Here is a 25,873-nt window from a genome sequence, read left to right as displayed (position 1 = left end):
TCCCTCCCTCCTGAGACCCCTGAGTTTGTCCTGGGCGTATTCATCCTGCACCATTCCCTCTACCAGTTCCTTTTGCCCCACCAATGCCGCCCCACACACCCAGCGGTCCTCTGGAATGACATGGGTCTCTTCGGGTGCTCCCTCCCCCTCCAAATATTCAGGTTTGCGTGAGAGAGCGTCCGCCCTAACGTTCTCTGGGCCTGGCACGTAACAAATCTCAAAGTTAAATTTGGAGAACTCCTGGGCCCATCTCAACTGCCGTTGGTTGAGCACTCGCGCAGTTCTCCAATACTCTAGATTCTTATGGTCCGTGCACACTTGCACCTTATGTTGTGCACCAATTAGCAGGTGCCTCCATCTCCGGAAAGCCTCATGAATAGCAAGAAGTTCCCGGTCGTACACGGTGTAGTTCCTCTCGGATTTGTTCAGCTTTCGCGAAAAGAAGGCACACGGTCGCCACTCTGACTCCTCCTTCCCCGGCTGCAGAAGAAGCACCGCCCCTATGGCTCTGTCAGATGCGTCTGTTTCGACCCTCAGCTTTTTTTGTAAATCCACATGCAGAAGTTGTTCTTCAGAGCCGAAGGCCCTTTTCAGTTCCTCAAACGCTCGCTCCGCCTCCGCCGTCCAAACAAACTTCTTTTTACTGCTGAGACAGTCCGTGATGGGCGCCGTCAGGTGGGCGAAGTTTCGGATGAACTTACGATAAAAGTTTCCAAACCCTAGGAACCTCTGCACATCCTTCTTGGTTTTGGGTGTTTTCCATTCCAGCACTGCTTGAACCTTGCCGGGGTCCATGGCCAACCCCTTGTCTGACAAGCGGTACCCCAGGAATTCCACCTCCTTGGTATGAAACTGACACTTCTCCAGTTTCACCCACAGCCTGTTGGCTTGCAGCCTGCTCAACACTTCTCTGACGTCTCTCACATGTTGCTCCTCATTCTCCGAATACACCAACACATCATCTAGGAAGGCCACGCAATTCTTGTAGAGCAAAGGCCCCAGTACGTGGTTCATGAACGATTGAAAACACGCGGAGCCTGTTTGTAATCCAAAAGGCATCACGAGATATTCAAATGCCCCCAAAGGGGTGAACATGGTGGTTTTCCATTCATCCCCTTTCCTTATACGTATCAGGTTGTACGCCCCCCTTAGGTCCAGCTTTGTAAAAATCTTTCCCTTCCGCACCCTGGTCAAAATATCATCAATCCTGGGCATAGGAAAAGCCGCCGGCTCTGTCACTGCATTTAACCGCCTGAAATCACATACAAGTCTCGGCTTGTCCGTGTGCTTTTTATCCACAAAAAACACTGGGCTACCCCCCGCTGCCTTGGACTCTCTGATGAAGCCTCTCTTCAGGTTCTTGTCAATGAACTCTCGCAACTCCTGCATTTCCCTGTCTGACATGGCATACAACTTGCCTACAGGAAGCTGTGCTCCAGGGAGTAAATTGATCTGGCAATCAAAGGGCCTATGCGGGGGTAGTTGGTCAGCTTCCTTCTCGCTGAACACGTCGCTGAGATCTGCATACTGTGGTGGCACCTTCACCTTCTCCATTACTTCAGTCCCTGCCAGGGTGGCTTGGGCCCCTGCTGAACCCTTTCCCCCCCTGCAGTGTTCTAAGCAATGTGCTGAACCGAAGGAAACCACTCTTTGATGCCAGCCCACCAGCGGATCATGTAAGGCTAGCCAGCTCATTCCCAAAATAATGGGAGCGCCTCCCAAGGTGGCCACATTAAACGCTATCAGTTCTGTGTGCCTTGCCACCCTCATTATCATTGGGACGGTCTGCAAGCTGACTCCTCCTCCCAACAGTTCCCTGCCATCGATCGTGGTCACCTGCAGGGGGTTGCTTAAAGGGATCGTCTGTATCTGGTGTTCAGCAGCAAACTCCTTGCTCATAAAATTGCAGGAGCTGCCTGAGTCCAACAGCGCCTTTATTTTTAGGGGGTGTCCATTTTGCAGCTCTAGCGACACTTCAATCACTAGAGAAGGTCGAGGAGCTTCTGGCACGGGCACTTTCACTGCTCTTTGGCCTGGCTGCAGTGCCCCGACTGTGGCAACCAGGCGTTGGCTTTTACCTGCTCCGTTTCTCCCTGCTCTCCCCCCTCAACAGCTCCCACCATCCCTTGCCATTCCTTCCTCTGGGGGCAGACTCTGGCAAAGTGGCCTGGCTGTTGGCAGAGATAGCATTTCCGGGCTCCTTTTCCCTCCTTCTTAGCCCCCTCACTGGGCTTTGAAACTGCGCGCGCGCGCGCTGTTCCGATTTCCATCGGCTCTGCCGGCGGGAAAGCTGGCTCAGGAATGTCTGGAATGCGGAACTCCTTCCAACGTTCCCCTCTCCCTTCCCGCCTCTCCAAGGCTCTTGCCTCCTGGCGCGCTCCAATGGTCAGCGCAGATTTGGTCAGCTGATCCATAGACACCGCCCTGGGGCTCCGGGACAGCTCGTCTTTCACAGCCGAAGAAAGACCTTCTTCAAATAGCATCTGAATGGGTGCCGCCGATAAATCCCACCCCAATCTGTGAATCAGCATGGTAAATTCAGTCCAGTACTCACGGACAGATCGGCTTCCCTGCTTGCAAGCCATTAGCTGTCTGCGCACCACCCCTTCCTCAATATCGCTGGAAAACATGATATCCATTGCACGAAAGAACTTCATAGTGTCCTTTAGGATGTCATTGTGCGTTGCCATCAGGGGTCGAACCCAGTCCCGCGCCCCCTTCTCAAGATGCCCAATTACGAAAGCAACTCGCGATTCCTCATCAGGGAACTCATCAAACTGCACATTAAGGGCATATTGCATCTCTGTCCTAAAGGCATGGTAATCCTTGGGGTCCCCCCCAAACTTATGCACCAATCCTGGTACCTTTCTGGGGCACTGCGTGGTTCTCCCCTTCTTGTCTGCATCCTGAGCCCTTCTCTCCTCGAGCCTCGCCGTCTGCAGCGCAAGTTGGACCTCCAACGCTCGGTATCTTTCTTCCAAGCTTGGACCAGCTCCACCCCCTGCTCCTCCGGCTCCGGCTCCGGCTGGGTCGCTCATGATGCTTTCTCCTGCACAGGCAGCGTACAGAGACTGTCAGACTGCTGTGAGGGGATGATTAGCTGCTTGTGCTTAAAATTGTGCTCCCTCAGAGTTTGTGCGGCTCCACAAACCTCTGTGTGTGACAGAGCTCCTCAGACATGTCTGCTCTAGTCACTCGTAGAGTCTGACAGTGGCTGCCTGCGGAAGCGCTTCCAGCAAAGAAGCTCCTTAACGGAAACGCGTCTCCTGGACTCACGACGTGGCAGCTTCCGGCGAAGCATGGGTCTCCCTACGGTTGCTTCTGACACCTCCCCGCTGTTTTCGCTGGACGTGTCTCTCACCCCTCCCTCTCCCCTGCTAGTTCCTGCCTTGGCTGCTGCGTCTCTCTCAGCATTCCTGAGATCCTCCTCCAGAGACCCCTCGCTCCCCCTGCTGGTCCCTGCTTTAGCTGCTGACTCTCTCCCAGCCTCTGGGAGCCCTACCACCTCCCTTTCCTCTGATGTCAGTTCCCTGACACAAACCAAGACCATCTCCAAGACCTGATGGGGTTAGGCTGCCATAAGTATGTTTTCATGTACAAATGAAGTTTGGTTTGTCCTGTTCTTTAGGAATATTAACACTCAGGAAGCAGGCTGCACGTTTTCTGCATAATTAGATTTAAAAATATAATCTTCAGACAATAAACAGTTGAAGGCTTGATTCTTTAGCCAGAGGAAAATACCCTATTCTAACCATTCAGTTCCGACTGCTTATTTGCAGATGAATGTTCTAAAGCACTTGTTTTCCAGATGGCCTGCTCTCTCTTACTTTCTGCCCTCTAAAATAATAATCAAATAAAATTACTTGAGAGATCTGTATGATCAGTTTGCTTATTGACTTTGCAACTGGCTAGTACCTACTGGCTTCCACACACTCGACATAAATCTAAAATTTAAATGAATGGATGTACTCAGCATTGGGATAGAGTGCTTTTGTTACCTTTTTTTTTAGTTTCGAATCCATTGCTTTAAGGCAATTTGTTATGACTTGGATTACTTTCCATTAGTTTCCATTCTTCAACAAAGAAGATTAATGAAATGATTGTTGGCAGAGCATTGCAAAGAAATGTCTCACCACTTTCTATATCTTTGAGTTGAATACAAAAACCATATTTAGTTGACATTTAAGCCCAGTAATTAGTCATAATTTACATTTCCCCTTTAGAGAACAGATATTGTAAAAAAGTATGTTTGTGTTTGTGTGTGTGTACATGCTGGAGGAGACTTGAAAGTGTTTCTTTGGATTGTGCTCTATATGTGTGGGATAGCTTAATACAAAACTAAATAGTTTTGTTCAAATTCTGCTGAAATAATAATAATAATAATAATAATAATAATAATAATAATAATAGAATTTATATACTGCCCTATTGTTTTGTGTAAACCGCTTTGTTACGTGTGTGTGTGTGTGTGTGTGTGTGTGTGTAAACAAACAAACACTGGATTTAGAGCATAGTTGTCAGTAGGGGTGACCATGCCTGTGGTTTGCATCCAATTCTTGCATGAAATTAAAAATGTAGACACTTTTCCTTTAAAAGGTTCCCTGTATGGGAGCTCCTGGATAGGTCTGCCTGAAATTCAGAAGGCTTTATCCTCTAAAAGAGGGGCTTCTTTGCATACAGACTTCATCCACATGTGGAAAATAAAAATTATACCCCTTTTTTTTATTTCCCTCTTACAGTCAGTGGTGGTGAAACAGCTTCAGATTTAAAAGTTCAGATTTTGGCCTGAATAACAAATCAAAACAGATCTGAAATGTGCTATTTCCACATACTGCAGATACAGGTGAATGTTGTGGTCACAGCACACTTTTAGCCTTTATGTTGTTTTTTATAGGGTTGTTGTTGTTGTTATTCCATTGTAGTTTGAATATGGAAAAGTTGCATTCTCCTCTGTTACATAGTTGTCACTTTTGGTTTTTTTTGTTTTTCTAATGGAAATATTTGTTGAATATTGAATGACTAACAGGATCTATAGCAGTCTCAGGATGGAATCATAACTGAATAGAATCCATTGGGATCCTGTGGCCTTTAAATGTAGCAAAGCTATGTATGTGGGAGCCACATGGCACAGTGCAGATTCTACTAAAGTCTACTGCCCATATAGTGGTGTCACTTAAATGCTACACTAGCAAAATGTAGTTGGGTACTATGCTAAAGGTTCCATTTATTGCTTATTAAACTGAAATAGCTTTCTGTGTCACTTGCAGTAAAAATGTAACCCTTTATTTTTGCTTTTTATTTCTCAGTCTGTGGGATGATGGAATTATTGACCCAGCTGATACAAGACTGGTTTTGGGTCTCAGCCTGAGTGCTGCACTCAATGCACCCACCCAGAAGACAGAGTTTGGAGTTTTCCGAATGTGATTTGGATGGTCTGGCAGTGGCACCTCTGGATTATTAATATGATTTTAATTAACAAATCGAAACATAAAATGGACTAAAAGAATCAGTATATCAAATAAAGATTTGTTCAATATTGTAGTTGGGTTTTATTGTTATGCATATTGAAATAAGGCTTCATATGATATCGCTCGAGTAATTAGACAGGTAATTGTGGCATTTTTGTCAAAAAAAAATCGGAACAATTTATTAAATAATTGAAATTGGATTCACAAGTATCTTCTCCATAACATTCAAATTTGAATCTAAGGCATATAAGTGATTCAGAAGCCAGACAGCTCATACATCTTCACTAATTTAATTCAAATAGCCAGGCATCACATACACCTTTATATATTTCAGTTAACTAAAATGAGCTATAATTAACAGTGAGTAATAATGAGTAGGTAAGAAAGAACAAAGCCATATATCTTATTTTGCTGTACAGTCATATTTCTCTCACAAATGTTATTTTGTCCCCAATGTTACTCTCCTCCTTTGGTGCCCCACCTGTAACGTACAGGGTGACGTTCAATGATGTCTTGCCACTTGCCCAATGGAAATATGCTTGCACAATGGGAATTGCAATTTCTCCCCCCTCTGCCAGCCCCCATGTGCCCCTCCCAAATTATTCTGGTGGGAGGAGAGAAAGAAGAAGCCCCACCCTGTATAAATGAACACCTGCTTCCACTATGTTGGGTCTCACCCACAGCATTTAGTAGCAGAAAAGACTTGACTCCAACAAAGATTAGTTGCCTTTATGGGAGGAATTTGAGATAATACACTAAAACCAACGGGAGCTGCTTGATTCTTGGCATTTTTTAACCTTGTATCTTACTCCATAGCACAGTCCATAGCAAGGCAATCTGTTCCAAGACACAGTTGTTAGTCCAAATGTGTTCAGGCATAATTTAAATGAAACTAGATTTACTACATTGTTATCTAATTGTAATTCTCCCCAAGTTACATACTCAAATAATTAATGTTTCTTTGGAAGGAAAAAGTGTGCCCTGTGGAAATATGCTTGCTGCACTGAGAAAGGCAAGGAGTGATGCCCAGTGGATTGCCGGATGATGTGCCAATGACTTCTGGCTAAAGCTGGGTCAGAGCATTCAACTCCTGCTGACATTGGCAGCACTTGTAAAATATGTGAAGGCATGAAGAAAGTCTTTGAGCCAATAATTAGGAAAACTGCACTGCTGTAAACGTTGCTGGGAGAGAGCATCACAGACCACAGCAAGCAGATGAAGTGATGGGCAGAGCACTATCAAGAACTGTACTCCTGGGGAAACATGGTCTCTGACACAGCAGTCAACAGGAGCCAGACTCTGCCTGTCTTGGAAGAGCTAGATGTCCTTCCCTTGACAAGCTGAAGAACACCCGTCAACTTTCAGACATAATAATAATAATAATAATAATAATAATAATAATAATAATATATTATTTATACCCTGCCCATCTGGCCAGGTTTCCCCAGCCACTGGGCAGCTTCCAACCAAATATTAAAAACAATACAGCGTAGACATTAAAAACTTCCCTAAACAGGGCCTCCTTCAGTTGTCTTTTAAAAGTAAAATAGTTGTTTATTTCCTTGACATCTGCTGGGAGGGCGTTCCACAGGGCAGGCGCCACTTCTGAGAAGACTTTCTGCCTGGTTCCCTGTAACCTCACTTCTCGCAGAGAGGGAACCGCCAGAAGGCCCTTGGCGCTGGACCTCAGCAGGCATGTTGTGAAACCCCAGGACAGGATGGAATCCCAACAGAAGTGCTGAAAACTGGATTCCTTCCTCATGATACACCTCTACAGCCTCCTTGTGTGGTGTTCAGAACAAGGCATTATGATCCTCTACATACATGAACAAAGGTGACCACCGTCACTAATAGCTACAATGAAATCTCCCTGCTGTGTACTGTGGGGCAAGTGTAGTTCTCAACAGATTCCAATCAGGTTCTGTATCTGCAGCAGTGACAAGAGGAGATATGACTACTGGGAGGAGAGCCAAGAAAAGAAATGCTATGGAGCATCTGCTGCAGCATAACCAGATGCCTTGACCTGCCCCAGTTGCATCTTGGTCTCTAGAGCCACAGCAGGTGCTGTAGCTCTCCAATCGTTTGACTTTACCCCAAATGGTGCAGTCTTCCATTGTCTCCTGAGAACAAATAGGAGGACAGGGAGGTACCAACTGCCTTGAAGGAGGCAGTGATGCCTCCTCTCCTTGCTTTGACCAAGAAGTGTTAAACAACTATTTTTTAGTGGTGAATATCCTTTTTAGAGGCAAGGTGTTTGAGAGGGTGCTGGCGGTGTAGCTTCTGGCATGGTTGGAGGAGACCTATTGTCTGGATCCATTTTATTCTGGCTTCAGGAATGGATGGTCATGGCACTGAAACAGCCTTGGTTACCCTTGGCTGATGACATTTGTTACGAGAAAGATGTGGGAGTGTGGCCCTGCTTGTTCTTGACTTCTCGGCATCTTTCAGCACAATTGACCATAGTAACTTCTGGAAAGGCTTAGCAAGGTGGAGGCACAACACTTCAGTGCTTCTGACCCTACTTCCCAATATGGAAGTCGTTCTAGAAAGGCAACTCTGAGTGCCATGGGAACTGTCCTGTGATGTAGAACAGGGTTCCATCTTGTCTCCCATGCTTTTTGATATCTTTCTGAAGCCACTGACTGCCCTCATCAGGAAATTTGGCGGGAGTATCAGCAATATGCTGATTTATTTTATTTTATTCAGAATATTTATAGCTCACCTTTCCAACAGAATATTGCTCAAGGTGGATAACAGTAAAAAGGAAAATCATCAACCTAGAGACTAAGATATATTAAAAATATGTTGGTTCTTATGGTGAGAGGTGGTCCTTTCTACTGGGGTCCTGAACCACATAAGACTTCATAGGTCAAAACCAGCACATAGAATTGGGTCATCTTTCCTACTGTAAACACATTCTTCTGGGCTGCAGACAGTGCCTCATAGAACTATTTGCCAGATTACTTGTCCTTTAGTTGCAGGGAGTAGGAAGACTACTTTCTGACCCCAGGCCTTTGCTGCAGAATTACATCCTTAGCTTGCCAAGGTTCCCACAGAGAGTGGTAATTAAATCCCTTCTTGAGCTGGGAATAATTCATCAATAATCTTGAGATGTAGATAATGAAAAAGGATGCATTTCTACAGACTTCATACCTTGCAAATGCTACCTCCTGTTTACTTATTATAAGATGTAGGAAATTACTAATTTCCACTGTGTTGTTGTCATAAACATGTAGTCTTGACTCTAAGGCTGGGGTTTTGCTTAGGGGTTTTTTGCGGGGAGGAGGGGGTTGTTATTGATAGTATTTTTAATATCTATACTATGGTTTATGTGGAAATTGTTCAATTTGGTTGTGTACTTTTTGATATTTTAATTGTTTATGATTACATGTACTTATGTTAGTTATGTAATTATTTTCCTGTTGCAAGTTGCCTTGAGCATGAGTTTAGCTATGGAAAGGTGGCATACAAATAAAATTATGTCTGTTAGGTAACATTTGGTTTTATTCATTGAGAGTGCATTAAAAATATTAAGGAGCTAGGCCTGTTATGGTTGAGGAACAGAAGCAATTCCTCTGGGGGAATAGTATCATAGTATCATAGTATCATAGGGTCATAGAGTAGACCCATTAAAATTAATAGTCTTGTTAGTTGTGGCTAACTTACCGTATTTTTCGCTCTATAACACGCACCAGACCATAACACGCACATAGTTTTTAGAGGAGGAAAACAAGAAAAAAATATTCTAAATGAAATAGTGAATATATGATTTTTGTGGTTCATGCTGTGGCCATAGACATGTGATCTGACAGTGAGTTTGGAGTAGCCCAATGCAAAAATCCTGAGGATCCATGTGGGATCCATGCTTTGTAACCACGGAGGAGGGAAGGAAGGGGAACCATGGATCCTCTGCTCACGACTGCAGCATATCCCCTCGCCACCCGCAGGCATTCGCTCCATAACACGCACAGACATTTCCCCTTACTTTCTAGGAGGAAAAAAGTGAGTGTTATGGTGCAAAAAATATGGTAATTTCAATGCCCTACCCAAGTAGGACTTAGCTGAATACATCCCAAGTTGCATCCGCAGATGAGAGTATAAAACTCAGGGCTTTTTTTCCAGCTGGAACTCACTGGAACTCAATTCCCGCACCTCAGGTGGGAGCCATTGCCATTATTAGAGAACAAACGAGACATTCAGGCTGAGTTCTGGCACTTCTTTTTCTAGAAAAATAGCACTGGCTAAGAACATGGGCAGTTCTTGATAGAACTGGTTATTTTGTGTGAGTCATGTAAGTGAGATGTGATTTAAGTCCTTGTTTTAAAATTACTAAGCATTACACAGTTAATGAGATAAGTGAGACCTAATCTATAAAAGCAATTTATTTTGAAGTCCATAGTTGAGCAGTCATGGCAGTTTCTAAATGTTACATTCACAACCAAGCCTTAAAGCAGCTTACCTACACCACCTCAACTCTATCCTGTTTTATAAATTGTATAACCAACAATCCAAAACGATTGGAAACATGTGTCCTTCCAAAAGTGGAGTACAACTCTCATCAGAAGTCACGGGCCTAGCTTGGTGACAGTGGTTAAGAGTGGTGGACTCGTGACCTGGTGAGCTGGGTTTGCTTCCCTGCTCCTCCACATGCAGCTGCTGGGTGACCTTGGGCTAGCCACACTTCTCTGAAGTCTCTCAGCCACACTCACCTCGCAGAGTGTTTGTTGTGGGGGAGGAAGGGAAAGGAGAATGTTAGCTGCTTTGAGACTCCTTAAGGGGAGTGAAAGGCAGGATATCAAGTCCAAACTCTTCTTCTCTTCTATTTAGATGCTTACAAAAGACAGCTTTGTTTACAAAAGCTTTCCCTGAAGTGTAACTCAGTCATTTATGGAAAAATCAATTTTACATTTCATGAAATGTTTTTGTTGTTTTTTTGAGTTTTGTATGGATAGTTCTATTGTTACAGAATTTGTTGGACTGATTTTCTTGTTCTTGGAGATTGTGCTTCTGTGTTTTACTTTGTTTTTACCCTGGACATGACTTTGATGGCTTTATGCCATGAAGCTGTTTATAAATTTGTTTAATAATAATAATAATAATAAATTTTTTGACCATGGACTATGTAGGCTGGGGTTGGTGAGAGTTGGAGTCCAAAAATATCTGATCACAGCCTCCCTATCACTGACCTACACCAAAATCCATTTTAAACGACATATTATAAACATGCAGGATACAGACTGCTCAGTAGCGCTTACAGTTTTCATTTGTAACAAGAGAAATGTTAGACTGAAAGCCTAGAGCCACCATGACCATTTTCCTTGGCATAATGACAGCTGCATAATGTAGACTGCAAAGTTATTCATCCTCCCTCCATCCTCTTGTGTAAATTCAGGACTGGTTGAAATGTGGTCTTTGTGCTGTGATTGCTGCCTCTTCTAGTTAGCTCCTGTGCTCTACTGGCATCATTTTGAGTTCTGCATCACATTCATTATTGGACTCATATGGATATTTCGCCTGCCGGTGTCAGCAGCCCTGACACTAGGAAAGGAGGCAGGAGCAGAACCATGAACAACATGATGTGGAACTTTGAGCCTTAGTGCCATAACATGGGAGCCATCCATGAGAGTGGCAATCTACAAAGATAACATTTAGATTACACCCAACATTAACCAGCTTTCCCAGATTCCTGAATAACTACATAAAATGAAGAGGAAGGAACTGCTTCCTATGTTCAGTCAACTGCTTTCTTATATGTTTTCTCCGGGGCAACATGTCTGGTGCTCTCATTATCAGCTTTTTGATGCCAGGCTAAGGCATTTCTTTTGCCCATATACTTCTTTTTTTTCTTAAATGATATTTATTGAAAAGTTTAGAATTACAAAAGAAAACAAAGAAGAAAAAACAAAGAGAAAAAACAAAGAAAAAACAAACCACAATCAAACAATACAAATTAATAGAAATCAAAATCAAAAAATAACACAACACGCTCAAAAGACAAAAATATACCACAAACATTTAAAAACAAATCCAATATTCTCAAATCCTTAACTGTTGTTACCTTCTTTCTTAGACCTCCTCCTCCTCCCTTTTTTGTATCCTAGGTGTTAATTGTCACAGCAAATCCTTTCCATATTTCATAATATTCTGTCATTACATTACCTTAATCTATTTTAATCTTATCTTACTATAAAAAATCCTTAAAGCTTAAAACTTTACCAATTTCTCATAACCATAATATTCTTACATAATTCTTTAAACATTTTTACTAAAGCCAAATAATTTCATTCCAACATTTTTCTAACATTCATCAATTTTATAAAACAATCCTAATAAAAAATAAATAAAAACAATCCAATCTTCATCCAGCGTCTCTTCCTCCTGGTCCCGGGTTTTGTCAGTCCTTTTTATCCCATCAATCTAGCGCATTAACCTGGTAATCTTATGTCCGAGGCCCTTAAGTCCCTTCCATGTCCCTTCCGCGGCTCTTCTTCATATTTATAGCTGTATTTTCCTTTATCTCCTGCTCCTTTCACTCTTGGGAACTCCAGCTTGACAATACTTTTGACCCTTCTCGACAGATCAGCCCCTTTTCCATAGTCTACACTAAACTCCATGTGGTATTTAAGAACATATTTCAAAGTCCCTCCAAAATTAAGAGCCCCCACAACATCTCACGGCCCATTGCCAGACTTGAAAAGTCCAAGCATCCTTGCATGGGGGGGTCTATCCAACCCCACATTTCCAAACCAAACCAAACTTTATCTTTCCAAATCTGGCTTTTTCCAAGTTCATTTGTCAAATCCAAAAACTCATGTTCCTGCTGGGCCACAGCTCCCTCCATCTCTGGCGCCCAAGATTCAGCAACATCCTCTTCCCTCATCTGTTCTGTCAGGGCACACTCCTGATTTGATTCCTGGGTGGGCTCTATATAATTTCCCACTGCCTGTCCAAAATTTCCCACTGCCTGTCCAAAATTTCTGATCGCATCAGTCATCAAGTCCATCTTCTCATGTAGCTGTTCCAGTAGGGCACTTGTTTTACAGAAAGCACATAGCAGAGCTTCTGAATGCACTGTCCTGCAAGGTCAGAAGTCTATTCCCACGATCGTAATCTGTAACAGCTGCAAGCTCCCCGATTCAGAATTAGTTACAGTTTCACAGGCTCCCTCTAGGGGAAGAACTTCTATTTGTTCTTTTCTTTTAAAGAGAGATCTAACAACAAAGTTTTCTTTTTCAGATATTTTGTCAATATTTGTTCCTTTAAAATGCAAAAGGGAACAATGGAATCACTATGTTTCTCTTCTTTTTGCTATCTGTCAAAAAACGTTTGTCTCTGGTCAATGAGCTTCAAAGAACGTCAGTCCTGACACCCCGCTCCAGGATCAAGACGGTGGAAAGTTACTTTGCTTTACACTCACTTCTGCAGGTTTAAACAGTCCGGAAAAAAATCCCCCCTCGTCTCCTGCTTCCGAAGGGGGTTCAACAATATTAAATGATGAAAATTAATCCTTTACAAGCGATTTTCTGAACTCTAGTTTGCCATGTCTTTGCTTTAATCTATCTACAAAGAAACGGAAGGCTGACTTCCTGTTTAGACCTTCCCGTTTCAGTGCCAAATTAAAATAAACTTTTAAGTCCAATTTTCCTTTATACTCGCAAATCCTTATTTAGAGTCCAATTGTCCAAAATTTAAGTACTCACGGGTGATTGTTTTAAAAGCCAAATTGTCCCAGGAAAAAGGCAGCGCTCTCCGGCAACGGCTGTGTGGCTTTGCTCCACGGAAGAAGCAGTTGACTCTCAGCACCGCGCCACTTCCCACTCTTCGCTCCGGAGCCCGTTAGTGGGTTCCTTTGCGGGTTGGGGGGCGCTAAAGGTGCCCGCTGAGTCCCATGGTCACAGGCTTCATCCGCCTGTGATTTTTGAAAGGGTCCCCACTTCGCCGTAGCTGAAAAGACCCATTTCCCGTGGAGCTGGTCCCTCCAGATCAGAGGGAGTCCGCCATTAGCGATGGCGCCACCCCGGAAGTCTCTTTTGCCCATATACTTCAGTATGATCAAGCCTCTTTTGCGGTGCTCAACTTTTGGTCTGGGATTATCCTTTTCATAGCACTCCTGGATGAGAAATTTTGTTCACTGTGTTCTGTTTCCTTCTTGTTATCTGGTTCCTAACTGGTTTAATTAATTTTGCGTTTTATGTTGTTTGGAGACTTCTTTTGTGTAATGACAACATAATAAAAAATACAGTACAGATATTATATGCCAACATTTTAGACGCTCCCAGGTACCTTCTGACCATGCACAGTGCTACTAAGTTGGATCATACTCATATCCATGAGGAACACGTTGCATTAGAAATAGGAATTGTTTCTGTCTCCGGAAGGAGGCCCGTCACTGCGCTTTGCCCTGAGTGCACCCTTCCTCCCCCCCCCCTTTTCTTTTTGTCTTGCGTCTTCTTCTTCCTCCCGTCCACCCTGGAGGAAATTGAGCTAATCGTCCAACTCATCCGTCATCCACCTTGCCTGTCCCCGCCTCCCCCCACCCTATACATACACACACATCAGCACCCGCGCCAGGACTGACGTATCGCAGAGCAAGCAGTTCTGTCAACAGGTGCCCCCAGCCAGCTGTATAAAGAGGGCTCCGCGAGGTGCAGCGTTTTCATTTCAGCACCATGGAGAGCTACCGGCTGCTGGCTTTGCTGGGAGCCGCGGTGCTGCTGCTGGTGGGCGTCAAAGGGCAGGAGGAGACGGAGCTCCAGCCGCGAGGCTTGGACATCTACTCCACGATGGAGGATACGTCTCACGAGAAGGAGCTGGTAGGTCCTACAGCAGGGGAGGATGTGCATGGGCAGGGCGGGGGCCACCCAGAAAGCGTGCTCGGATCGCGCGTAAAATCTCTCGCTTAGCTGGATCGCTCCCTTTGCTCGGCAGAGGTAGAAGTCTCGGGGAAACTTCGCCACAGTTAAGAGCAGGCAGGTGATCTAGGGACTGAGGTGGAGCTGAAGCTCGAGGAGGAAGGCTCTCAAGGAGGGTGTCCCATCTCGCGGTGTCCCCGGGCAGCGCAGCGCGTGTCCGCTAGAGGCAGGGGTCCCACCGCCCTGCGAGGTTTGCTTGCGCGATCCTCTGACGGGTCGCTTTGTGTGTCCGCAGATCGAAGCGCTGCAGGAAGTTCTGGAGAAGCTGAAAAGCAAGCGGCTCCCGCATTACGAGAAGAAGTATGGCCAAGTCCCCATGGTGAGTTGGCTTCCGATCCCATCGCGCTGAGAAGGGAAAGGACAGCTTTCGAAGGAGAAAGTTGTCCGAAGAGGGACTAGAGGAAGTGGCGGGGTGTGTGTGTGGTCAAGACAGGGCTGGGACTGTCAATCTGGATTCTGGAAACTGAGCAGTTCCTCCGGACTTCAGCCTGGTTGACCGGTTCTCATCCTGGCGTCCCCCACTTAATTTGAAATCGGGACTTGGGAGTCCACACCTCTCAGAACTTTTGCAGGTTGTTGCTCCTTCACGCAATTGCTGTGATTCCAAGAGTTCTGCGCTCTCCCTGCCGTATTAATCCATTAGGTATTACAAGGCTGCAGTCCCCGATTACACAGACCTGGGAGTAAATCCCATTAAATTTACTTCTGAGTAGACATGATTGAACTTGAAGCAAGTTTTGGAAGTAAATCCTGGTGAAGATCCAAGAGGCTTCCTCTTTTCAAAATGGAGTGTAAGTGGAAGGTTGCAGTCTTAGTTTCTTCGCATATTTTGTTATATCCTATCATCTAAAATTGATGTGGAACTTGGAGCACATTTAAAAAAAATAAATCCTTCTGAATAGCCGATAAGAAACTGGTCATTGATTTCAGCTGAGGACTAGATTTCACTTCCCCCTTGCTATATTAAGGTATTAGAAGATTACTTTCTATTGTACTGGGAGACAAAATTCCTTAATATTATCAATATTTAAATTTCCAGTTTGAGTTTTGAGTGGATTCTCATAAAAGTAGGGTTTCAGTTTTCGATCTGTACTTGAAATGTTTGGCAGCAGTATGTGTGCTTTGGTCAAAACAGTTATTTGCTTGTGATCTTTTATTACTTACCAGGAAGGAAGCACCACTGAAAACAATGGGACTTACTTATGAGTTGAAACGTATAGGATTGCTAATTCAAATATTGCATGCTTCCATTATTAAACAACAAATTCCCTAGGGGAAGTATGCTTGTGAATTTTTTGATGAGATTTTAATGTGGTTTTCTAGATGCTCCAATATTGGTATCCGTATTTCCAGATGGCTGCTTACTGTGGGATCACTGCTCCTCATGCAAGCAGGTGTTGGTTTTGTTGTTTTGTTATTTTTGCAGCACCTACACATCATCATTGGCCTCAAAGTGCAAGCCTGGCTTCACCTCCATTTAATCTGAATTTATCTGTATGAGTAAAAAACAAAAAAACAAAGACCTGTTGCCAATGACCTATCTGCAGGATGTCAGTGACCCATTTGCAAATTAAGCCCCATTCTGGAAGCCCCCCAACCTGAAGCTGAGCAAACCAATTCTCCCACTCATTTGTTCTCCCATTAGGCTATTGGGATAGCAGAATATTTAAATCCTTAAAAAGTAAAGCTCGGGTATTGAAAAATTAGTAGAAATGGCACTGTGGCCATTTATGTTCTTCTGCATGGTGACTTCCTTTGTCTAACTGTTGGTTACTCTCAACAACAGTGTGATGCTGGAGAGCAGTGTGCCGTGCGGAAAGGATCCAGGATTGGAAAGCTCTGTGACTGCCCCAGAGGAACATCTTGTAACACTTTTCTCTTGAAGTGCTTGTAAAGAAATGCCCCTCCCTCGACCATTGAAGAACAGAGAAAGATCCAGTTTTGCCTTGCCTGAAGGATCATACCTGTGACACTGAGGCGGGTGGGGTGGGGTGGAGAATAGTATCCATCACACACACACGGGAAAAAAGGAGACAGTTATATTTAACTGTTGCCAGTGCATTACCTTTTAGGATGTCTGACATTTTTCTGTGCTGCCATTTCTTCTCCATCTTGATTTTCTTCCCTGTGTCCATCTTCATTCTTTCCATGCAGCTGTATCTCTGTGCAAAGAAGCTCAAATGATATTTTGAAATTAGTATTTTTGTATGTGGAATGTCCTCATGACAACTAGATCTAGGGAGCGTCCGTTAACCTGTCTACCTTCTTTGCAGCCAATGGCCCAAGAGACAGGACATGTGGGAGGTTGCAACACATAAACAATAAATAGGACAGTGTCTGTTAATACCTTTTTCATTAAAGCACACCAAGGAAAATGTGTAAATGAACAGTAAGTAAACAAAGGCATCATTCCAAAGCACCCTGTGGGCCAGTCCTTTTGTCTCTGTTTGGTAATGCCTTCACCCTGTGCCTGCACCTTTCTTGGTGGGCAGCCAAATAAAATAAAATAAAATAAAAAGCAATGGAAGCTAATTGTATACTGCATGCTAGGATTCTAGGTGCAATTAGAAACTAGGAATGGTTTTTCTTGACCAAGTGTGCAATGGATCAGCCTGTGGTGTTGCCATTTCAAAGGGCAAGTGTATGTAATAGTAACTGCATTGCAAACATGTCACTATGTTGACTTCATGTTAAACAGCTTCAGCGAGTGAATCTGTACTGATCAGCCACCCATGTTATTTCATGTTTGCTTCTTGGTTACTAAATTCACGTGGTATGAAAACAGTCCTACATTGAAAACCATGTACGGTTGATCTGCAGCAGGCTTCAAAATCTGAAATAATTGGAAGAAATGCTTAATATGTAGCCAAATTAGGTTTTGAAGGAGCCACAAGGGAAAATAAAGGAATATTGCTCAAATCTTCCTCTGTATAAACTTCAGTTGTTGGGTCTTCCTTTCTCAACAGTGAAAAAGCATACAGGTTCAAAGAGAACAAGGGTCTTCTTCAAATTGACCAAAATGTCTAAGCTTTTACCAACAGTTTTACTTGTAAGAAAGCATTGTTAATGGATGTATCCACTTGGGATTGTTTTGGAGACCCAGCACATGAATTTGGTGCAGTTACAAACAGCATGACCATTGTGCACATCTCTGACCATTGTGCTGACCAAGTCTTGGCAAGAGATTGAAAAGAATAGGTCAAGGCATCATAAACTCCAAGCAGCTCACATTAAAGATGTAGGAGTTACTGAATCAAGGTGGGTACTGTACAAATTTCTATTAAATATGGAAAACCTTCCATTTTTAGGCACCATTTCTCACATATCTTATGTTGTGTGGAATGGATGGTAGCTGCTGAAGAATAGATCAGGGTCCTGAACTGTGAGACTGAGTGTTCAGTGGAAGAGTTCTAATGTTTAGAAGCACACAAAACAGAATACTTCTGTACTTCTGTAACAATGTACAGCTCACATATTTAGATGTTTTCCAGTAATGTCCCATTGTGTTCAAATCCTTTATTTGATTGTTAATAAAAATCATTGTTACAAAGTCCTTCTTCAGTGTAGTCCTTCTTCTTTTAGTATCTTCAGACATTTGGGGATTTTTTTTTTTTTTGTACTCGGGCATTTTGGGTTAGGTGGTTGCAAGTTCTTTTTCACCTGCACAAACGTATGCATACATGACCGTGTGAATAGCAAAGCTGAAGCCTTGGTAATAAAGTCATCAGAATTTGGTAAGGTAAATGGGAAATTTGAAGGACTGCTGCCTTTGTTTGGATGGACATTGTCAGCAAGATTAACCTGATGCTCTACCGGGATGCTCCTACCACCAGCTACAGTTGTTAAATGGTTAATATTTTGGAAAATAGGGGATGGCCCAAATGCGCTGGTATCTAAGAGGTGTCTTGGGGTGGATGGCCATATTATCAGGAGCACCAATGGAGCAATGTGGGACCCAGGGGTTTCGCCCAAAGTCACTGGTGATATTGTGGTGCAAGTCTCATAAACACTTCCATGCTCTCTTGCTTCCTGTGAAACATGGCAAGGATTCAAGGATGACCACCTCTCAAAAGTCTTGGACTGCCTCTGGGAAAATGGTGGAACAATAATGGCTTTATCATAATGCCCAGGGTATTTCAGTGTTAACGTGTGCTCAATAAATAACAAATTTAAAAGTACCCTGCGTTGGATTCAGACTATGTTAGTCACAGTTTGCACTGACCTCAGCGGCAAGAATGACTTGCAGTGCAATCCTAATCATGACTTTTGTGGAAGCAAATTACATAGTTTACGTATATTATTTCTTTTGTACATCCTTAATCTTCCAACATTCAGCTTTATTGAATGGCCCCAAGGTTGGAAGCAAAGGAACGGGGAGAGGAACCAGCTGGGGACCCACCAAAGGAAGAAGACTCAGAGCCCAGAGAGTGGTGGTGGGACAATGATGAGCAGTTGGGAGGGGGGGGAGAAGACTGGGGAAAGGATGTGTCAGAAGCTGAAGAGGAAACTGGGCTTAGTGAGCTGGGAGGGTCTGGGCAGAGAGTCCAGTATCAGAGGAAGAAACTGAAGCAGGCGAGTCGGAGGAGGGAGGTGAAGAGGCAGTGATGAGTCAGGCTGGTGAATAGTCACAGGTGCCTCCTTCCTGTTGCAACAAGTTCCCTTCCCTTCCCCTCTATCTCCAAGAACCAGAAGAGGGTTGAAATTGGACCAGCAACAAGCTTCTCATAGGTGCAGTCTCTGATTGCTTGGAAAAAGCTCTGGAGAGGATAGGACTTAGATGGCAGTGGGAAGGTGGGGACTTTCAGTCTCGGCAGTGGGGTAAGACCTGCTGGGGATCAGCTGCTGTGCTTATTAGGCCTGACACTCAACCAAGTCTATGAAGATCGTGTTTTTGCTAATACAGAGTTAACTCCAACTGCCAGCTCACTCTTTGACGCAAGGTCTAATATAAGTAATTTCGTTGTCCCCGAGAGGGGGCAATGACAATAAAGATATTATTATTATTATGAGAGAGGACGCATCTCCTGGACCACTTTCCCCACACCTGGAAATAATTCCTATTGAATTTAATAGGAATGCATCTGAGTAGACATGGTTAGGAGTGCGCTGACAGTTTAGATCCAACCTAATAAGCTCTACTGTGTGGGTACACATTTAGAATAAATGATAGCGCAAGGGGCGGGCTGTGGAAATGGAGGAGCTGAAAATAATAAAGCCGCTATTTTATTGAACTAAAGAAACACAGTTAAAAATAAAACCAGTTTGGAAAATAGGGATGCTATGTGCCCTATACAAAGGGTGTCTGGATGTGAGCCTTCTCAACCTTCATTACTTCCTTGGCAGTGACAGTGTGCATATTTTGCTCCCTCCTCTGCAGTTTCTGGGTATCTTTTCCAGTAATAAGGCTGTGCTGTCACCCAGCACAATGACACAGACCGTGGTGATTTGAGCACCACTGGATGATTTAAGCCTTTAATAGTTAATTCAATCTAGCATTTGCAGGTGCCTTGCGTCAGAAATCTAACGGGTAACAACATTCCCCAGAATAATCAGCAAGTGTGACAATAGGGTCTTGGGGGTGTGCGTATGTAGTTTAAAATGGTTAACATTCATTGGGATAACAATTCCATGAAGACACTGTGATTTGTGTAGGTTTGGCTATCATTGTCAAGTATATCTGTGAGTGCTCAACTCTCAGTGCAGATTTAGACGTGCATGTACCAAATCAAAATCAACTGTACTTTGCCTATGTGATTCCACACACACCATGCATATAAAAAGAAGCTATGTTTCGGCAAAGAAGAAGAAGAAGAAGAAGAAGAAGAAGAAGAAGAAGAAGAAGAAGAAGAAGAAGAAGCAGCAGCAGCAGCTATGCACTTGCACCGTATTAATCCTTGCAAGCAATTTGATAAATAATATAAAATCTGATCTGTGCTACACTATGAAGTAGGCAATTTATTAACAAGTATTTCACAAGACAATTGCAATAAAATGATTTTTCATTTTTACCTCCCAAATAATTTGGTATCTTCAGCAAACTGAGCCACTCACTGCTCACTGCTAACCCCTAACTCAAGCACTGGTCTCAATAGATTGTTCACTGACAAAACTGTCTAACTATTCATAGTTTTGGCTTCCTGTTTTCTAACTCAGGTCAACTATTGATTTACTCTATGACTTAACCTATGGGACGTTCAAAAATAATAAATAATAATAAAAATTATTTATATCCCGCCCTCCCCAGCCGAAGCCGGGCTCAGGGCAGCTAACAACAATAAAACAGTACAAAAGTACAGCACAAACAACACTCTAAAATCATTCATTATAAAATTAATTAATTCAAGCCGCTGGCAACCATTGGGCCAGAGCTCCGCGAAGATTGCCGAGGGAGGGAGTCAGGCTGTGCCCTGGCCAAAGGCCTGGTGGAACAGCTCTGTCTTGCAGGCCCTGCGGAAAGATGTCAAGTCCCACAGGGCCCTGGTCTCTTGTGACAGAGTGTTACACCAGATCGGAGCCACGGCCGAAAAAGCCCTGGCTCTAGTTGAGGCCAGCCTAACTTCTCTGAGGCCTGGGACCTTCAAGACCGTTTTTATTTGAAGACCGTAAGTTTCTCTGTGGGTCATACCAGGAGAGGCGGTCCCGTAGGTACGAGGGTCCTAGGCCGTATAGGGCTTTAAAGGTTAAAACCAGCACCTTAAATCTGATCCTGTACTCCACCGGGAGCCAGTGCAGCTGGTATAGCACCGGGTGAATGTGATCTCGCAGCGAAGAACTCGTAAGGAGTCTCGCTGCAGCATTCTGCACCCGCTGGAGTTTCTGGGTCAGTCTCAAGGGCAGCCCCACGTAGAGCGAGTTACAATAATCCAGTCTGGAGGTGACCGTCGTGTGGATCACAGTGGCTAGGTCAGGGTGAGAGAGGTAAGGAGCCAACTGCTTAGCTTGGCGGAGATGGAAAAATGCTGCCTTTGTTATAGCTGCAATCTGCGCCTCCATGGAAAGGGAGGTGTCGAAGATTACACCCAAACTCTTAACGGATGGTGCTGGCACTAATTGCGCCCCCGCAAGAGATGGGAGTTGCCCCTCCAATCCCATATCACCCCGTCCCAGCCACAGGACCTCTGTCTTCGAAGGATTTAGCTTCAACCGGCTCCCACGTAACCATCCAGCCACAGCTTCCAAACATCTGGTCAGTGTGTCTGGGGCCGAGTCAGGATGGCCATCCATCAACAGATAGAGTTGGGTGTCATCGGCATACTGATGGCAACCCAGCCCAAAACTCCGGACAAGCTGGGCGAGGGGGCGCATAAAGATGTTGAAAAGCATCGGGGAGAGTATCACACCCTGAGGCACTCCACACACCAAGGAGTGGTGCGATGACAATTCCCCCCAAGTGCCACCCTCTGTCCCCAACCAGAGAGAAACGAGCGCAGCCATTGAAGGACTGTGCCCTGGATCCCCACGTCGGCAAGGCGGTGGTCCAGAAGTTCATTATTGACCATGTCGAAAGCTGCTGACAGATCTAGAAGAATCAGCAGCCCCGACCCGCCTCGATCCAGCTGTCTACGAAGATCATCTGTTAGGGCAACCAGAGCCGTCTCGGTCCCATGACCAGCACGGAAGCCGGACTGGAATGGATCCAGAGCCGATGTTTCATCCAGAAACCCACCAAGCTGTTCAGCAACCGCTCTCTCAATCACCTTACCCAGGAACGGAAGATTCGAAACCGGGCGGTAATTGGATAGATCTAAAGGATCTAATGATGTTTTCTTTAAGAGCGGACGCACCACTGCCTCCTTCAGTTCCCCTGGGAATATCCCCGTGCCAAGGGACAAATTGATGATATCCCCCAGGAGGGCCCGCACCTCGTCTGGACACGTTCTAATCAGCCAAGACGGGCACGGGTCGAGAGGACAGGTGGTGGGCTTTCCAGCTCGGAGGAGTCTGTCCACATCGGCTGGAGATATCCGGTCAAAGTGGTCCAATACTGGACCCGAGGACAGTCGAGGGGCCTCCAGTTCCTTTATTGTATCCAAATTGGCAGGGAGGTCATGGCGGAGCAACAAGACCTTCTCCACAAAAAAGCTCGCAAATGCCTCACAGCTGTGTGTCAAATTGTTATTTAAATTTGGCTGTCCCTCAAGGGACGTTAAAGACCTGATTATACTAAATAATTGCGCCGGGCGAGAGCTAGCGGATGCAATGTAGGCAGAGAAGTAAGACTTCTTAGCAGCCTTCACTGCCATCTCGTAGGTTTTCATAAAAGCCCTGTAAGATGTTCTTGAGGCTTCATCACGGGCACCCCGCCATACTCACTCTAGCCGCCTGAGGTCCCGCTTCATTTTCCGGAGCTCCTTGGTAAACCAGGGAGCCCGGTTTCTGCGGGGTCGCAGAGGGCGCTTAGGTGCGATCTCATCGATAGCTGCCAGGAGCTGGATATTCCAGCCCTCAACAAGCTCAGTCAATGAGTCGCCAGGGGGAGCAAGGTCCCGCAAGGCTTGGCGGAATCTATCAGGGTCCATCAGCCTCTGCGGGCGAGCCCAAATCGGCTCGCCACCTAAGCAGGGTGGGGGTGGAAAGTCAATCCTGGCTTTCAGAGCGTAGTGATCAGACCATGGCACCTTCATCGAAGGAGACATGATCACATCTATACCTACGCCAAAGATCAAATCCAGTGTGTGGCCTGCTTGATGTGTTGGGCCCAAAACAAACTGGGAGAGCCCTAGTGTCACCATGGAAGACACCAGGTCCAGAGTCTGTGAGGAGGGAGTGGCATCAGCATGGATGTTGAAGTCCCCCAATACCAATAGGTTAGGGAACTCCAAGGCCCAGCTGGCCACCGCCTCCAATAGGCCTGACAGGGTGGCTGCTGGTGCGCTAGGTGGCCAGTACACCAGCCAGACAGCCAAGCTCTCCTCGGAGCCCCACACTAGGCCAACACATTCAATGCCGGGGATCGATGGTGATGGTAGAGCCCTGAAAGGACAATCTTCCCGGATTAATAATGCCACCCCTCCCCCCTGGCCCACAGTCCGCGACTGGTGGAGGACGGAGAAACCCGGGGGCGCCATCTCTCATAAGTTAACTGTTGCCCCTTCGCGCACCCAGGTCTCTGTCACACAAGCCAGGTCGACCCCCTGCAAGATAAAGAAATCTCGCAGGGTGGCGGTTTTGTTGCCTATAGACCTGGCATTGCACAGCACCAGTGACGGAGGTGAGTAATCCTTGCTCACCCTACCCTCGTCCCTCGGGATGAGGCACAGATTGGAAGGGGTACAAGCATATCCATATCTCGATCCCCTTCGCCTATAACATCTGCCCCCACCGCCATACCTCCCTCGCCCCTCCACGGTAGCAATCCCAAGCCTCATAGTAGCCTCCATTGATGGCAATTAATGTTATTCTTTCGCAGCCTAAAACAATAAAATCTTAAAACAAAAAAAAAAACAAAAACAAAAAAAAACAAAAAACAAAAAACAACCCAGAAAACAATAAAACAATGCAAATAAAAACTGCAAAAATTACAAATTCATCAAAATCTAACAAATTCCCAAGCCCACCCAAACATCCTTCCCACCCCCATATATAAAAAATCTAAAGGGAAAGGAAAATTTAAAAACATGTTAAAAAGAACTCTGCACCCCTCCAGGTCCTCCTGGGCAGTAGCAGCATCAGTGGCAACAACCGTCCTTGTGAGGCCCCACCCTGGGCCAGATAGTAAGTGGCAGGAAGGAGCAGGGCCCTCAGGCACTCACACAGGGGAGTCCTCCTGGGCAGCAGAGCAGTCCTTTTGAGGCTTCAGGCCCCGCCCTGGGCCAGTTGGTAAGTGGCAAGAGCAGGGCCCTCAGACACTCACACATAACTATTCATAGTTTTGGCTTCCTGTTTTCTAACTCAAGTCAACTATTGATTTACTCTATGACTTAACCTATGGGAAGTTCAAAAAGATGTACATGGTATCACCAGATAGTCACTTCTGCTCAGATCCTGGACCTCAGACACTTATCAGGGTTCTAGCCACTTGGGGGGGTGCCTATTTAGTCAGAAGTGAATCCTATTGAATACAATGGGGTTTACTTCCATATTGTGTACAGGATTGCATACTAACCAGCTGACTTGGGGGGGGAGAGAAATAAGAATTTGATTTTCTCTTATTAAATAGGATTCTAAGCCCCGAGGAAGTGGAATGTAAAAATACCACATGTTGTTTTTATTGTGTTCTCAGTTCCACACTTGACAGCATTAGACTGTCACTTTTTGCCAGATAGACACACTTCTTTCTATTTCAGGACAGTATTCACTCCTCCGCCGGTGAGATTAAAAATAGTTGATACTTTTCTTTTCAGCACATTTGACAAATGGTAGTTGACAACAGTTGTTGTTGAGATGTTCAAAAAGGCCTAGAGAGGACAGGGGAGAAGCACCTCTGCTCAGCATTTATGTCTCAGATAGAAGCACCCACACCTTTGATCACTTCTACTCACTGAGGGAGGGAGGGACGCAGGTGGCGCTGTGGGTAAAACCTCAGTGCCTAGGACTTGCCGATCGTATGGTTGGCGGTTCGAATCCCCGTGGTGGGGTGAGCTCCCATCGTTCGGTCCCAGCTCCTGTCCACCTAGCAGTTCGAAAGCACCCTTAAGTGCAAGTAGATAAATAGGTACCGCTTTATAGCGGGAAGGTAAATGGTGTTTCCGTGTGCTGCACTGGTGCTGGCTCGCCAGAGCAGCCTTGTCACGCTGGCCACGTGACCCGGAAGTGTCTTCCACTCCTGTCTTCCACTGCCTCCTGCAGTTTGGTCAGACTCATGTTTGTAGCTTCGAGAACACTGCCAACCATCTCATCCTCTGTTGTCCCCTTCTCCTTGTGCCCTCCATCTTTCCCAACAGCAGGGTCTTTTCCAGGGAGTCTTCTTTTCTCATGAAGTGGCCAAAGTATTGGAGCCTCAGCTTCAGGATCTGTCCTTCCAGTGAGCACTCAGGGCTGATTTCCTTAAGAATGGAAAGGTTTGATCTTCTTGCAGTCCATGGGACTCTCAAGAGTCTCCTCCAGCACCATAATTCAAAAGCATCAATTCTTCGGCGATCAGCCTTCTTTATGGTCCAGCTCTCACTTCCATATATCACTACTGGGAGTGGTAACCAGAGGTACCACTATATATAAAAAGGAAAACATCCACACAGAATAATCTTTTTGTAATGTAATCCTGAGAACTGCCCAGACTTCACAATTGTAAGAAGAGTCTACTGGTTCATGCCAATGGCTTTTCTAGACCAGCATCCTGTTCTCACAGTTGTCAGCCAGTTGCCTGTGGGAAATGTACACCCTGCTGCATCACAACTGCATATCACTTATCTAGGAGACTTGTCTTATTTGATATGCACTAGCACCATGTGTGTTCGTTGCTTTGGATAACTGAATAGGATATCTGAAGAAAGGCGAATGTTTATTAGAGTAGTAGTAAGCAGATCAATTTAACACACAACATCAATTTAACAC

General features: G+C 45.0%; 2 protein-coding genes across 2 annotated transcripts in view; both read left to right on the top strand.

Moving 5' to 3' along the window:
* Positions 1–5,541, top strand: part of MCCC2 (methylcrotonyl-CoA carboxylase subunit 2) — a 42,033-nt gene extending 36,492 nt beyond the window's left edge. Inside the window, exon 17 of the mRNA XM_082191952.1 lies at positions 5,307–5,541. Coding sequence (XP_082048078.1) covers positions 5,307–5,424 — 118 coding nt within the window. The 3' untranslated portion in view covers positions 5,425–5,541. The remainder of the gene's footprint in view (positions 1–5,306) is intronic.
* An 8,503-nt stretch (positions 5,542–14,044) lies between these two features.
* Positions 14,045–17,933, top strand: CARTPT (CART prepropeptide). Its single transcript, XM_082191711.1, has 3 exons — positions 14,045–14,281; positions 14,616–14,699; positions 16,167–17,933. Exons 1-3 carry the CDS (start codon positions 14,138–14,140, stop codon positions 16,272–16,274), a joined length of 336 nt encoding a protein of 111 aa, XP_082047837.1. The 5' UTR covers positions 14,045–14,137; the 3' UTR covers positions 16,275–17,933.
* The last annotated feature ends 7,940 nt before the right edge of the window (positions 17,934–25,873 follow it).

Source organism: Podarcis vaucheri, assembly GCF_965113315.1.
Source record: "Podarcis vaucheri genome assembly, chromosome: 11".
Classification (NCBI taxonomy): Eukaryota; Metazoa; Chordata; class Lepidosauria; order Squamata; family Lacertidae; genus Podarcis; species Podarcis vaucheri.
The sequence above is the reverse complement of the archived record's forward strand: the minus strand, read 5'-3'. Positions and strand labels throughout refer to the sequence as shown.

Bases quoted from the DNA above. Each gene is read 5' to 3' on its own strand.
- CARTPT (XM_082191711.1), top strand. From the start codon at position 14,138: ATGGAGAGCTACCGGCTGCTGGCTTTGCTGGGAGCCGCGGTGCTGCTG. The intron at 14,282-14,615 runs GTAGGTCCTACA...GTGTGTCCGCAG, and splicing joins CGTCTCACGAGAAGGAGCTG to ATCGAAGCGCTGCAGGAAGT. The intron at 14,700-16,166 runs GTGAGTTGGCTT...TCTCAACAACAG, and splicing joins AGTATGGCCAAGTCCCCATG to TGTGATGCTGGAGAGCAGTG.